This window comes from Cheilinus undulatus, linkage group 13 (assembly GCF_018320785.1).
Source record: "Cheilinus undulatus linkage group 13, ASM1832078v1, whole genome shotgun sequence".
NCBI classification, from domain to species: Eukaryota; Metazoa; Chordata; class Actinopteri; order Labriformes; family Labridae; genus Cheilinus; species Cheilinus undulatus.
Window position 1 is genome coordinate 22,970,389 of NC_054877.1, and position 16,611 is coordinate 22,986,999.

General features: G+C 39.7%; 1 protein-coding gene across 10 annotated transcripts in view; it reads right to left on the reverse strand.

The window, feature by feature from the left end:
- LOC121520131 (adhesion G protein-coupled receptor L2-like) overlaps positions 1 to 16,611 on the reverse strand; it is a 145,305-nt gene that overhangs the window by 24,070 nt on the left and 104,624 nt on the right. For all 10 annotated transcript variants that reach the window (XM_041803419.1, XM_041803427.1, XM_041803422.1 and 7 more), the window contains 5 exons: positions 14,915 to 15,098; positions 13,260 to 13,382; positions 9,848 to 10,053; positions 9,159 to 9,332; positions 2,324 to 2,533 (listed from right to left, as the gene is read on the reverse strand). In XM_041803419.1, the coding sequence (XP_041659353.1) occupies positions 2,324 to 2,533; positions 9,159 to 9,332; positions 9,848 to 10,053; positions 13,260 to 13,382; positions 14,915 to 15,098 (897 nt within the window). The remainder of the gene's footprint in view (positions 1 to 2,323; positions 2,534 to 9,158; positions 9,333 to 9,847; positions 10,054 to 13,259; positions 13,383 to 14,914; positions 15,099 to 16,611) is intronic.

Consider the following 16,611-nt stretch of genomic DNA (forward strand, 5'->3'; position numbering starts at 1 on the left):
CACAAAGCACCCATTGGTGTACATGTCAGTCAGTATGCTAGTGTCAAAGACTAAAACTAAGGAGCATTTATCTCTAATTTAATTTGACGTTAGTAAGTTTAGTAAGCACACAATACAGTTTATGTTAGTTTTCATTCTTGTAAAGCTTAGTTTTTATTTCATTTCACTAGCTTCATGCTCTGTAATGATACACTACATTATCCCTATCAAATAAAATAAATTCAACTCAATAAAGTAGAATGACATTTACATTTTAGTTTATTTACCTAGTTTTAGTTAACTATGATAATCTTGCTCAATATTCCTCATAGAAAATGAAACATTAGGAATACCTGATGTTTTAAAATGAAGGATGAGAAAATGAAATTCACACTTTTTAGCATCAACTATCTGCCTGTCATAACACGGATGTGATTGTGAGTCTGATGGCTAAAGCAGAGAGCTGACAGGTCCAAGAGAGCAGACTGACAAGTCCTGCATTTAGGTTGAAGCGTTTTTCACATTCAACACACCTGAGCAGACATTACTGCCTCATTACTCATATATTTACCATCACTTTATAGATACTTAAAGGAACTATTACATTTGTAAATAGTGTTTTTAAAAAAATCCTTCTAATGTGTTGTAATATCCTCAACGTATCACTTCCTGTGAATCTTTGCTGTAGTCAATCTGAAATAGAGAATGTTTTAGAAGCATACCGTGACAGATGTTACCTGACACCTATCCTGCGGTGACAAATTTAGGCAATAAGATAGTTTTATTGAAACAGTCCAGTCGATTATGGTCTTGTTAGCTTTTGACAGAGGCATCGGTGTGAATTTCAGCCTGAATCACAACCAGTCCAGCAGTCCTCACAGGAGCCTTGAAGCTGCTTTAATCAGTATTTAAGACTGCATTTAATTTCTACAAATTTCTAAAGTCTGAAGACATATTGAAATGATGTTTAGCATCTTTTAGTTCAATGTGTACCAGGTAGCTTCTTAAATGGTGTTAAAAGGGGAAAATTAAGCTGCTTAAAGACTAAATATTCCCTTCAGGTGCTGAGAGAGAAAAACAATCCACATTTAAATGGAGAGTAAATGCTCGCTAAGTGGACAAAAATATCTCCTTAAATAAATGTTAATTGTGTTAAAGGGAAGCTCACATTTTAAAAAGTTATAACACGTACATTTCTGCAATGCAGTGCTTTAACGCTACTGACTGAACATGTTTCTTAAATAACACGATATATATGGCATGGATGTCTAAATTTTAGACAGAAATTTATTTAAAATGTATTTGATTTCCAAATGACTCAGGATTGAGATTACAGTGCTATAGCATTACAGTTTAGACTACAAAAACTCATTTCAGAATCCATCTTTCTTCCTTTCGTAAATGTTATTGCTCCCAATAATATGCTAAACTAAGTCAATCGTAAAACTTTAAATACAATTTAAAGCTCCGTTCCTTTTACTAGACTGCTGTAGCTGCATGTTTTCACCACTAAAGGCAGGTCTAAATTAGAAGCCCATAGACTAGCACAGCACTCTTAAGTGATTATATTAACAGGGATCTCTCTCTTTCTCTTCCTCTCTACCCCACTGTGCAGCAGATAAACAAAGATGAGCGGTCTTAAAAGCTTGCTAATATAAGTGTTTTTTCTTAATTGCACCTTTTTTGTCTGGTGTAAATTTAAAATGTTTCAGTCTTTCCAATCTTTGCTGTGCATGCGATTTGTCTGAAAATCATCCACGGCTGTCTCATTTTGACGTCTGTCCCAAATAAAGTTGGGGTGATTTCATGGAGCTTCAGTAAATAAAAGTCCCTGCCATCAATTTATTTTTTTTCAAGAGCCAAGAAAAAGCATACAAAGTTCTTAACAGGAAAGCATATATACTCTTGTTTTCCTCACTCTACTAATGTGATTTAAACATAAAAAACCTTTTTGCTGGATTGCTTAAATTGAAACAGTGCAGCTTTTCTTTTAATGACAGTTATAGTATAGTTCTTTATTTCGCCCTTAGAAACACTGCCAATATTCCAAGGTTGACTGTAATACATCTTAAAAATGATTCAAATATTTCTATTCGATAAAGTGGTGCAGACTTGAAGAGAAAATACTTTTCTGAGTTAAAATATTTCCCTAACAATCATGTCTGCAGATCTCTAACTAGAACAAGTAGATATATAATAGTTTTTTTTATCTACTGTAAACTGTGAAGACACTCAAAGAAAAACAGAGGGAGGAACTCAAGTGTTAAAGGCTAATAACAGCAGGGGAGTCTAATCTTTAGTGGTATTTAAGTTAAAACCCAACGTGGTGTCATTTATTCGCTACCTTTGGTTCTGTCATGTTGATGCCCACAAGGTAGACGAGCTCGCCGATGAAGAGGTTGAGACAGAGGTTTTTGTGGATAGTGTTGCGGTCGCTCTGCAGACCCCTGAAGAAGCAGAAGGTGAAGAGGCTGATGGCGAGGCAGACAAGAGATACGGCGATACCCATCCGTGTGATGACAGTGAGAAGGAGCTCGTGGACGCCGCCCTCCCCCTGCAGAGAAACAGACAGAGCACGGACTGACCTTTAACTCCACTCTTTCTTATAATGACTGGTGGCATTTAAGCACATAATGGTTGAAGCTATATTTGTTGAAGTGCAAGAGCTGGCCTGCTGAAGACCTTAATGTTCCATATATGTGGATGTTAAAATGAAAGTGGAAAAATTTCTAAGAGCTCCAGTTCTTAAGGGACGTGTTCGCTGCTCTTTGTTAACTCGCCAATGCTGTGAGCAATATCAAACCTGCCAATACAGGCTTTAAAATAGGTTTACCTCTCTGGAATCAGTACTAGAAATGCACAATACTACTAAAAATCTCTGACATTTACTACTGATAAATTGGCTGTAAATATCCCCCATTTGTACAAACATGTTTGTGCAGTTTTAGGAAGGAAACCAAAAGTTTATCTTTGTTAAATTCTAAAGTGTGCTCCAAGGACTGAAGGTTTTTCATCCTTAAACTCTAAAAGGTGTTTTAAGGACTACATTTTTAGTTCTGAATGACACTTAAAAATCAGCAAGCTGATATGCGCTGGTGTATTTTTAATGTTTCTAGCCCTATGAATTAAAGGCCTTTTATATTTTTCAAACCATCTTGAGTACCTTGACCTGATAATTTCTGTGTTTTTTGGTTGTAAGTTTTCCATCCTTTCCGTGAGCATCAGTGGTTTGAGGGACACCCAAAGTGTTCCAGGTTGTACCTCTTTTTCATACAGAAGGATATTATTTGAACTCTGCTGGCTTATTTTGAGTTTTTGATGTCAGATATGGATGTCTAACATTCCACCATTGATTTTATGTCATGTTCATGTTGTGTACCAACATGTGCCTGTGCATGAGCAATCGTACCATGCCAAAGCACACCTTTTACATCCCCACAGTTTTTTTTTTTTTTTTTTTTGGGGGGGGTGGACACTTTACGGAATCATGATGTTCATGTGACTCTTTAAACTCCAGCTGTCAATATATGTATGTATCGACCTAACAATCTATCAATTTATCTATAATTATTTATTTATGCATGTATGAATGACAGGGTTGGAATTGAACTTTTTTGCCTTCCTGCCACATCAGGAGTAACTTTAGGACTGTATCAGACAAATATTAAGTGTAAAGTTTACCTATGCTTTCAAAAAGGCCTCCCCACATGCAAATGAGTCTGACATCTGATAGATTTAAAAAATAAATAACCCAAAAAACTATTTAGAAAACTGTTTATTATAACATATAACATATTTATAATAGGTAAGATTATGTATTTTGGTAAATGTGCTTTATGATGATTGATTGTCCTCCACTGACTTTATCTACTCATTTTCTCTCTCGTCACTGTTATTATGCACACACACGACATGTCTCCATCTCCTCCTGTTGTCTCTATGCCTGTGTGATCTTTTGTCAACACTCCTACATTTTACAAAGTTTGAAGAGTTTCTGTCATAATTTGCATGTGGACAAGGTTTATTTACGAGCGTAAATAACGATCATAAATATCGTCATAGCATCAGGCGCTACGAGAAACATGCACGTGAAGAATAAAAAGACAAAAAGGATCGTCCTCCAGTTTATTGATCCTGGATAAATGAATTTTAAAATGATAAAATGGCAGGTGACCCACGGAGGGGCGGCTCAGTCAGTCTGTATAGGAACGGATCCCTTCCAATATTCATGGCTCACCTGCCCCCACACACCTGTGAAGGACCGTGTGCATTTCTGCCTGTTTTGGTGAGAAGATCAAGAGGGAGTTGGTATGGACATGAGCCCACTGTTGCTGATTTTAACCACATTTTCCACCGGTTTGTCAGTTTGCAGCGTGATATACGGGGCTTTGCAGGAATTTTTCTGCATTACAAGTGTCAGACTTGTTGCGAGAATTTAACAAATTGAGCGCAATTGCTGCAATCTCGCACCGAAATCCAGTAGTCTTTTAACTATCTCAGACGTAAAACAAGCAGGGCATCGGTTCATACACAACTTTAGAGGATAAATCAGTTGCACTGGGAACTCTCTCTCATGTTATTGAGTCAAAGCATCCTAGCAAACATTAGACCCCAGCTCTGACACGTGGGGGGGGGGGCTCTCTGGTCAGCAAGCATTTAGGTTTGCTCAGCTCTGGTCATGGAGTCAGAGGGAACGAGCAGAAAACCAGGACTCAGAAATTACATACATTCATGTAAACAAGATAAATAACATAGGGCTATATAGTTTGTTTAATAAAGAGACCTGGTATAGACCTGCTCTATAGGAAAGGTATCCTTAAATGACTTCTGTTGTGATCTGGCGCTAAATAGAAAACACAATTAAATTAAACTGACTTGACATTCAAGGGGTGCGGGGGCTGCCGTACAGAATGGTAGGGGAAATACTGTTTACCATTATTGAGCACAGTAATAAACACTCAGACAAGTCATAAAGAATGGACTTTGTGGGTCAAATATGCTTGGGCAGAGTATGGACTAGGTAGTGTGAGCGCACCCTAGTAGCACATGGCCTCAGGGCTCAACCTTACAGCGTCAAACATTTCTATGTTTTTTTTTTCTGTTATTTACAAAAATGGCAATGCAGGGAGAAGTCTGACCCACTGGAAATGTTACTCAGAGTTCACAGCTGCAGTCAATTTTTTCATTATACACCCATAGGCACAGTATTTAAACCAGTATAGAAACAAATTGATGAATTGAAAGTGATTTTTTCACATGTTTAAACAGAGTTGTGCAGCTTTAGAATATTTATGACTTAAAATAGCAACCTAAATAAATTTTGGCTTTTTACATGTCAGTAGCTAATTTTAATTTTGTCAGACCACATTGATAACACAGACAACAATGGGCATTCAGTTTTTAACAAGAAGCATCAGCAGCTAATGGACAATAACACTTCAGTGAAAATGCAGCTTTTTCCTCAACATCAGCAATTCGTCTATACATATATTGTTACAATTAAGGATGCACTGTTAAGGATCTTGTTAATTAATCTAAAAACAAGCAAAAAAAGGAGATTCACAGTCAACAGAAAGGAGAGGATAGTTACTGACAAGTGCCAAGTGGCACAATTTAACCAAGGCTGCCAAAATGATTAAAAGCCCTATTCTAAAGCCTTTTCATCTGGGGAGATACAAAACAAATTCAACAGTCCTGGACCACCAATCTGTCCTTAAATTTCCCCAAGCTAATATAATGCTAACATAAAAGTGGTTTCTTTCCAGCTAATAGAGTTTTTTTGTGTGGAATCATTTGTGCTAACCAAAGAAGGGTTACAGTTGAGGGACAGTAACTAAGATGAGGGACTTTGTACTAAAAAGACTTTAATTTCAGAAGAGAGTCTCTTGACCTGCCTGACTCTGATTGTTGGAGCTTCACAAGAACATCAGCCTAACTGGAATGTGATTTTTGCACTGAAAAGGTACTGTGGGTTTTGTGATCCATCACATATATTAAAGACACAAGTTGGATGAGCTGGGGTCTCATTTATAAAACAGTGAGTAGAATCCAGATCAAAATTGTACATCTCTACCTGAAATGATAAAGCTAGGGCTTGGCCACCTAAATCAGGGCGAATGATGGGGAAACTTGGATAATGAAACACATGACAGGTTTTTAAAAGATAAATCTTAACATTTGATATTTGGAAGAAAATATGTCTCGCTAGGTATGTGTAAAAATGAAACCGTCTGCTAATGATGAGGTAGGTAGTGGAATAAAGTTTAAATTTGGTGAAATTTATTGTTTCAGATGCATATATACTAACTGGCTCCAATCCACCACCTCAGTTGTATGTGTAGCTAGGTCTGACTTAATAGGTTACATACTTTGTGAGGAAAGTGGCACATGCCAACTTCAGGCTCTGTTTTATGTGTAAGCAGTGTTTATAGATGGGACCCCCGGAGGTGAAATTAGCTGTACTTGATTCTTCAGTTGGCCTGCTTCCCAATTTATCTTTTCATTCACATGACAATTCACAGAATCTGTGCGTGGCTGTCCACTGGCTTCTACAGCAGAGTTCAGATGGTAAATACTGAAAGTTGGATATTTACAATTACTGATCAGTCATTATGTTCACATTTAGGTCTAGCAACAGTAAAAGCTTGATCAGGAACTGTAACTGGACAACTGTGCTTGTCCCAGCTAACAAGTTAGCAAGCAGCTTTTTTAAGGTCAAAAGGTGAAAATATTTACTTTAGTACAAACACAATATCCCTCTAGCTTTTTATATTTGAGGGCAAAAAAACTCGACTTCTACTATGTTTAGCTGTACGACTTTCAGGTCAAAGCCTGGCAGGAAGCTGGGGATCGTGCTCAGAACAGCTAGGCCAAATTCGATGTCTGTCATCAGGCAGATCCATCTTGCAAAGCTTCAATCGAAAAAAATTTGTGCCCGGTCTGACAATGAATGGACCAATCAACGAGGAGAACAAGGTGGTAGCTGCGGGGTTTAGTCTGACTGCAAGCCTGTAAACAGTGGTGGTCAGGGAAGTGATTAGCTTAGATGCAGCTATAGGGGCAGTTTTCTCCAGAACAATTTTTATTAAAAGAAGAGCAAAGAATCACACTGAAAGCTTTTCTAGGTAGAAAAGATGTATTTGCTCTTCTCTTGACTGGCTTGTGCAGGAGTTTGATATTCAACTGATAGTGAACAATGATAATGGCTGCCTGTCAAGCTTGCATTATATATTTTACTCCCTGGGACTGTGCATGCTATGTCATATGTTTTGTTGCTCTGATTGGCCCATAATGAATGGGACAGACAGAACATTCATCCAACCACCCTCCAAGTATTTTTTCAATGCAATCTTTTTGTCAGTCTGGTGTTTATATCCTTCCCAGAACCGTTTTAATCCAGGCGCAATGTGTGGTGTGTATTCAGAGCTTTGATACTACAAATCCATGTTGCTAAACCTATGATAATAAGACTATTTATCACATTTTTGCAATGAAAAAATGTATAATTGTTGCTATCAGTCCTCAGTTTGACACTGGAAGTAAAACAACCTCCTGTTAGCCTTTCGGCCAATCATAATGCTCCAATCTCTTCTTTTGTTTCCTCTGCTGTATAGTGACCAGCCAAAGAGCAAAAAGAGACAAGATAGTTAACTGTCAGTTTGGAAATGTTACAGAAATCATCTTCTATGGCCCAAATAATGAAAAGATGACAACTGTTCTCCTAAAATGGGATTCATGAGTATTTTACAAACTGGAATATAACTTGAGTGCAAAATGTGAATTTGTTTTACAGAGATAGATAATAGTGACAGCTTCTGTTTGTGTTTGTTACAATGCTATTTTTTTGTCCTGATGGTTGAGTCCTGTAGGAACTGAATGCAGATGTGAAAAGGCTTGTTCATTGTTGATCTGGGTGTGATTTGTAAAAAATTCTTTGAGATTCAATTTCTGTTCTTGTTATTTTACTTAGTCTTCATGGTCTTATAACTTTTTACATTCATCTGACATCCACGCAACACACATATTCTGATAGTACAGGTTGTCCTGAAAAAGTAAATGCTTGTTATTTCATTGTGCTTAAAAGGGTTGAGATTCTACATCCATTTTTGCATGAAAACTACAGCAGGACCAAAAATAGCTAAAACCGGCAAGGGGTTCCAAGGGTTAATGAAAGATGTAAAAAGTGAGCGTGATCATAGCAAGAAAAACCTGTTCCATTGTTCACATAGACCCCTGACTAGTGTTTTCAGAAAGCTTGAAACACTGCGAGCCTATCATTCAAACTAGATGGCGTTTAGTTCTTAAACTAAACACGTTTTGATCACATATTTCAACCCACTTTGCAAAAATCAACCCACTCTCACAAACACTTGTTAAGACGTCCACATGTGGGGTTCTGTTTTTGAGGTCAAATCACACTGTGTTTTTGAAAATCCAAAGCTGAGTCTGCTTAAGACAGGCACCGTCAAACATGAAAATAGCAGACTTGACCATACAAAGTATCACTCAAGGACAGGGTGGCCTGAAAGTGAGGCAATTCCTCCTGTAATATTTGTAATTTTATTGAGGGCAGGAGTTTCAGTTGAGGTGATGTGGAGGGAAATGGTGTGAGGCTAAGCCCAGCCTCAGGGCTCTGGTTTCAAGCTGTGGTTAAGGTTGAGGTTTAGACAGATGACAGGGACAGAGTTCATGAGTGGGGACGTATTATTAAAGCAACCACAAACTTATCCTCCACATTTATTACTGGCTAGGTCCCTCCTCCACATACCATTTATCTTGTAATTGGATTGTAATTGCATTTTGCAACCAAATGGATCCTTCACTACTTCAAGGAGGGTCTGAAATATAAGTTAAAGCAAAGGTTGTACCGTTTTCCCATGATTCCTAGGGACATATGCATAGAGGAATATTAGACACGGACCACAGGTAAAATATAATTACTTCTGATAATGGTAAGGCACTTCCTCTCCTGATTCACTATCTCGCTCTTTTAAAGTGACAGCCCACTTCCTTTCCCCTACCTCTCCCCCACCCCTTTTTACCTTCCCCTCCAGCAATAATCTAATTATCTCCAGTGAAATGCTGTTCTTGTTCATGCCGTGTGTGCACAAATCTGTCAGTGAGACGGAAGAACAACTAACTGAGACAGGAAAAAAAAATAGCTCATGCCAAGCACTTACCACATTTCCCCGGTGAGCCATGAGGATGGCAAAGTTGGTCAAGTGACTGCAGGAGCAGGTAGTGTGGCTCTTGTTGGTTTCGAGCAGTTTGCAGCCCTGAGTGGACCAGTATCCCATCATGCTCCGCTCTGAGTAATTCCAGAAAGAACAGTTGGGATTGTAGTAGTGCTCCTTCTGCGAAAAAAGAGCCACAAACACAGAGAGGAAAATGATGAAACATATTTGAACACATGCTGCAATATGTATGACTGTACACAACAAACCTTTTATATTTCATATGTCTCACTGTTTGACATCAATGTACGTGATGTGATGTGTGGACTGTGTGTGCGCTTGTTTTACCAATAAGGCAACTCAAACAAATCTATAAGTGTAATGCTTTTTGAGGATGAAAAGCAATTGAGGAGTCCTTCACTAAAATATTACATGTTAAGATGAGAAAAAATTAAACACATGGTGAACACAAAAACTAAAGGATACATTGCTTGCTTCTCTATTTCTACTTATCTATATCTGCGATTACGGCAGATAAACACCCATAGTACATCATCAGATATCTTCTCTTTACTGAAAATGTTTTTCTGCAGCAAAGAAAGCATCAAAGTGCTGTAAAAGGCCATGCAGCTGTGTCTCTATTATAAAAGCAGGGCTCTACAGTGTGGTCTGGGGGAGTCTCGGGGGAGGCTTACATCCAGGTGCTCCAGTGTGAAGATCACGGGGTCGGCGACAAACACACGGCTGGACTCCTTGGTTATAGAGGCTGACAGGATGTGGGAGTTGACGGTGAGGGAGAGGTTGCGTTTGTTCAGGTCCCCCATTCCCCTCAGTGTGGCGTTCTCAGTGCTAAGGAACTGACCCAGGTGTTTGTACAGCACAAATACCAGCTTTGCAACGCCTGTAGCCAGTAAAAATAAGAATATCAGAGAAAAAACAAGCATGATTCCAGAAAAAACAAGCCAAATACAAATGAAACAGAAGAGATTTAATCACTGATTGATAGCATCTGAATGAATAGTCACAACCTTAGAGGAATAGTTCTACATCCCCTATTCAATAACTATAACTCACTATCTAACTATGGGTTTATCTTGTGTGGTTTTCTTACTTGATTTTAGCACTAACCCTTTTACCAATGTATTGTACATGTAGATAATGAAGAAATATTATTTATCTAATTAACATTTAATTTGCCTATATTCTTTTATACCTGTTTTACCTTAAGCTTTAGTTTGTATTATTATAAAACAAGAATTCTCATATCAGCAGTCAATAGGGTATTTCTTCAGAGACCCTAGGTGACTGGAGTAATTTGATTCATAATAAAGTTCCTGTTGCTTCACCTGTTCAGTGGCCCAGTAAATTCTATTTTAAATTTCAACATCATTTTAATAGAGCATTTATTAACCTTCCTGTTTTTCTAATGAGGTGATGTTTTTGTATTTTCAATACTAAGTCCAAGAGCACCCATGCCCCATATGCTGCACATATACTTACCAACCTACTTTCCTACCTACCTAGTCTCCTATCTACAAATCTACATACATGTATTTTTAATTCTAACAATCCCAGAGAGCCCATGCCCCATGTTCTGCACTTTTACCAACCTATCTAACTACCTACCTTACAGACCTACCTACCTTATTACCTACTGATCAACCCATCCGTCCGTACTACCTATCTACTAACCAACCTACCTTAAACCAACCAACCAATCTACCTATGTACCTACTTACCTATCTACCTTCCTACTTACCTACCAATCTTCCTACCTATGTACCTACCTACCTATTTATCTTTCTACCTACCTAGACACCTACCTATCTACTTACCCACCTACCTACAAATCCACCTACCTACATACCTACTTACCTATCTACTGACTAACCTATCAACCAGACTTGCTATCTACTTACCTACCTTCTTACTTAGCTACCTATTTAACAGCCTGCTTCCCTACATAGGCACCTACACTATATTGACAAAAGTATTCGCTCACCTTTTTTGACTCACATATGAACTTAAGTGACATCCCATTGTTAATCCATAGGATTTAATATGGCATCGTTCCACCCTTTGCAGCTTTAACAGCTTCAATTCTTCTGGGAAGGCTTTCCACAAGGTTTAGGAGTGTGTTTATGGGAATTTTTGACCATTTTCCAGAAGCGCATTTGTGAGGTCACAAACTGATGTAGGACGTGAAGGCCTAGCTCTCAGTCTCTGCTCTAATTCATCCCAAAGGTGTTCTGTCGGGTTGAGGTCAGGACTCTGTGCAGGCCAGTCAAGTTCATCCACACCAAACTCTCTCATCCATGTCTTTATGGACCTTGCTTTGTGCACTGGTGCACAGTCATGTTGGAACAGGAATGGGCCATCCCCAAACTGTTCCTACAAAGTTGGGAGCATGGAATTGTCCAAAATCTCTTAAGAGTTCCTTTCACTAGAACTAAGGGGCCAAGCCCAGCTCCTGAAAACAACCCCACACTATAATCCCCCCTCCACCAAACTTTACACTTGGCACAATGCAGTCAGACAAGTACCGTTCTCCTGGCAACCACCAAACCTAGACTCGCCCATCAGACTGCCAGATGGAGAAGCACGATTCGTCACTCCAGAGAACGCATCTCCACTGCTCTAGAGTCCAGTGGCGGCGTGCTTTACACCACTGCATCCAACGCTTCGCGTTGCACTTGGTGATGTATGGCTTGGATGCAGCTGCTTGGCTATGGAAACCCATTCCATGAAGCTCTCTATGAACTGTTCTTGAGCTAATCTGAAGGCCACATGAAGTTTGGAGGTCTGTAGCGATTGACTCTGCCGAAAGTCGGGGACCTCTGCGCACCATGCGCCTCAGCATCCGCTGACCCCGCTCCGTTATTTTACGTGGCCTACCACTTTATGTGGCTAAGTTGCTGTAATTCCCAATCGCTTCCACTTTGTTGTAATACCACTGACAGTTGATGGGGAATATTTAGGAGCAAGGAAAATTCACGACTAAACTTGTTGCACAGATGGCATCCTATCACAGTACCACGCTGGAATTCACTGAGCTCCTGAGAGTGACTCATTCTTTCTCAAATGTTTGTAGAAACAGTCTGCATGCCTAGGTGCTTGATTTTATACACCTGTGGCCATGGAAGTGATTGGAACACCTGATTTCAATTATTTGGATGGGTGAGTGAATACTTTTGGGAATATAGTGTGTGTACCAACCTATCTTCCCCATCATCCTACCTGCTACCTACCAAGCTGCCCCGCAACCTATCTACCTACCCAATTACTGATCTACCTACCTTCCTATCTACCAATATACCTTACTACCACCTGTACCTTACAATCTAACTAGCTATCTAACTGAATATCAGCAGAACTACGAGGGCAAGCCACAAATTGTTAGCTAGCATTTGTTAGCAATATCTTAACTTTGTTTTTGTTTATTATGCTTGCACGTTTTCATCTTACCCTGATGAACTAATTGCCTGTTAAATGCCACATGTTCCAATTTTCTGCCTCTCTCACATTATTAACATTGTAAGTGTTTAATTTGAAAAAAAAATAGGTGCATGTTGCAGTTTTCCCATTAAAGACACCAGAATGATGAAAGTAAGACATAGTTTTAAGCGTAGATGATGTGCCAGAATGCATTAAAATCTAGAGGGAGGATGTCCCCAGACCCCCTACATTTTGTTTCTCTTTTTGCCAGTATGTTCTCCTTTATACTGCTGATTCATATGCCCAGTAACACATCAACAACTTTGATATAAAGGCAAATCTGTTGGAATCTGTTGCTACATCTGCTATCTAGGATTTTCGCACCATCTTTTTCATGTGACCATTTGCCTCCTCAATGTGTGAGGCAACTTGGAAACTTTTGGAACAGACGCTGTCCTAAATTTTTAAGATAAGCTGAGATGAGACTGCACCATTCCTAAAATGTTGAACTACTTCCTAAGAAAGATCTGATCTGAATGCCCTTGTCTTTACAAGGATTTAAGATTTTATATCAGAGATTTTAAATCACTAGAAAACTGCTGTCACAAACCCAGATAGGTCAAGAAACTTCACCAAAATTACATGTTTCTGCAGCTTTGTAATTTTCCTCACCATTTTTACTGTTGACTTTGACCATGTTGGAGGAAAGCTGAAGAGTTGCTCCACCTTTGTTCGTCTGAGGAAACCTGAAGTCCTGTACCTGACCATCGGTGCTCAACACGTACACATCCAACACTGGGGAGAAGGTGGGAGATGAAAAGGAGAAATAAAGAGTTGCATTACCAAGAGAAGCATGATGTTTAATAGAGCTCTACCATTAAGGCCCAGCAGAAAGTGTCTAAGGACTTGAGGTTTACTGAAGCAGTAACAGGATCCTATCTTATTGGCAGTGAGAGCATTGAGTGTCATTTGCTTAAAAAATCGTGTCACTAAGCTGTTGGCTGGCATTGTGAAACCCTCTGAGGCAAGAGCAGAAGAAAAAAATAACAACAGGGACAACGACAGAGGATGAGCAAATGCAGGCACATAGCCGACTGCAGCATGAATGTCAAATATTCATGGGATCAAAAATATCATTGAGCTTTTACTTTTACTTTTTTTCTCCCCTGTGGGTTCAGATAACTCCGAGCTCGATGAGCAAATCTCTGAAAATCCTCCAAATTCCTGCAGCCCCTCTCTCTCCGGTATGCCAGCTGCCGGGTGGTGCTCCCTTTGATGTGTGAAATTACTGAGGGGTCAGGAGGACACACGTATCAGCGCACTCCCTCCCATCAGAAATGGCCTCACTTCCTCAGATAGATGGCTTCTGACAGACGGAGATGAGGAATTGTTCTCTTGTTGCTCTCCCCCTCTGTCTAGTCTTTAGCTCTCCCACCCTCTCTTTCCTCGCTCTCCCTCCTCCTTCCTTGTCTTGCCCTTGATGCTTGCCTGGAGGTGCCATTCAGGCTTCGACAAACTGCTAATTAGGAGCAACAATCATTTTCACATTTTTCAACTCTTACGAGCGAGCCCAGGTAAGCTTTTCTCTGTGCTCCTTCATATGGGTGTTTATTTTTCTCCCTGCTGTAATATTATCTCTATTGCACAGATAAGTGAGAGCTTGAGAAGCTCATAAAAACAGCCTGAATGCCTTGATTAAGAAGCCAATATACAGCATATTACACAATGTATTAATCAGTGCTTTCGGTAGAGACAGAGCAACTTAGTCCTTATCAGCTTAGCTAACTACCACTTAATGGGAAAGGCTCAGTGAGAGCAGATAGAGTGCTGTATGAATGGAACAAAACCATTCAATTGGTTTCTTTGTTTTCTCCCCCTGAGGTCTGGACAGTTCATCTTACAGCACACACTCAATGAGCTGACTTTTCTATGCAAGAAAATGATTAAAAATCAGTGAGGTATAAGACAAAGGAGGTGAGATGGAGAGCAGAACCATAGCAACAAAGAGCTATGTGGAGAAATATGGCAATCCACTGCAGAAGGGTGACTTAAATGAATGAGATCATGTGGCTAATAAACTGCCTGTGAGGACGCATATTTCTTTTATCGTGACGTCAGCAGTGGGTGGCCAATTTTTTAAACAATTTTCTCCTTGAGGAATAGCACAAAAAAATCATCCGGTAGACAATTGTGCCGCTCACTTTGAAGCAATTGTACTGATGCACGGCCAGAAAATAATAAAAATAACCATCACTATCATAAATTGTGACTGACAGTTATGTGCATGTGGTTTTTATCTGTTTTATAGTTATTGGAGAGGAACTTACTTATATTCTCTGCAGGCACTTTTACGATCGCCGGCTCGATCAGGTTTTCGGCAAGGACGAATGCGCCCTCCTCCAGGGTATCCAGCAGCATTGTGGCGGCATGGCTTTGTTCTGTGGAATTCATGTCTTTCCAGGATTTCAGAGCTTCCGGCCTCAGGAGGTTGTCAACAGTGTCCACAATCGCCTATATCCATGGAGACAAGTGAAATGTCAGCTGGCTGTTTCTTCATATCATAACTTCAGTTTAATAACAAAGAGTGGGGACTGGGCAGCAAATGAAAAAAAAACACAAATAGGGACATGCATGGCCAACAGTGACAGCAAAAATATAAAAATCATTCCAACAGCAGACACAAGGTAACTAAAATAAACATGATGGTAAAAAATGCAGTATACACTGATTAATATTTTCTTCTCGGGTAAAATAGGCCTAATATAAGGAAGCCTCCTTTGGACCAATTTCTTTATTGAATAATGTAAAAATGCTCGAGGGGGTGAAATAAACCCAATGTTTTTCCTTTCACTGGATGGAGCTGTCTACAAAGCTGCATCCTCAATTCCTGGTTTAAGGCAGCTTTTTTAACAAAAGAACAATTATCATGAACAATACTCTTATTTCCCGTATAGAATCTAGCCCCCTATGGCCTAGATTCAGGGAACAGAGGAGCAAGGAGCTTTACCATGAAATCCATGTCCAGAGTGGGAATCTAAGTCAGAATTGGGGGAAATTTCTGCTTGTTTTCGATAGAAATCCTTTCATTTCCTGCCTTCTGATAAGCAGTAAGTAAGCAAAACATTCCAGCAAACCCACACAAGTATCATATGTTGATAAAACAAGAGTTTCCTTTGACCCTGGCAGGGTGAGTTCATGACTCCTACGTGACACAATCAACAACCACATCGCTAACTTTTCTAAAATCCCACCTAAGACCTACAGTTTGTACAGCGATCCTGGAATCTAGACCAAGCATTGGTGTGATAATTCGGATTGACAATTTAACCATAGGTGCCATTAACCACAGCGAGACCCACCACAATAACGGTAATTAACCACAACAAGCCCTTGCTCACTGTACCAATTAGTCACAGCTGTGATTATCCAAAACACTAATTGACCACAGACAGGATTATCCGTTTGCCTGGAATAACAAGAAAGAGGATAAAAAACCAGAGTCTGCACCAATATATGATTAACCGCAACATTTAACCACTGAGCTCATATTAACCACAGCACTGATGACTGTATCCCGACACAGGGCTTTCAGCGTGTCTCTGTATCTACAGCTAAAGCACAGAAATCAATCTCTGTGGCCCTGACCTTGCAGGCAACTAGAAGCCTGCGAGCTGTGACTATGATGGGAGCTAGAACAGTGTGTGTGTGAACAGGGGAGACAGCAGTGACTATTACAGGGTCAGAGCCATTACAACCAGACAGACACTAAATGGTCTACCCCCCCTGCTGAGCCATCCTCAAAGGACTCCAAAAAGGAGAACGGGAAAAAAGTCAGCTGTGTCTAATTTGTCTAGCATAGGAAGAATTTGTGTTCTGATTAAATCCTTTTTAATTCTGGTCTGGGTGGAGGTCACTTTTGAAAATCATAAGGGTTCTTCCAGAGGAGGGACGACCCCCCCCCCAGCTAGAGAAACTGCATCGAGAGAAACTAGTCATGTTTTGAGAAAACAGCGGATGATTAAGA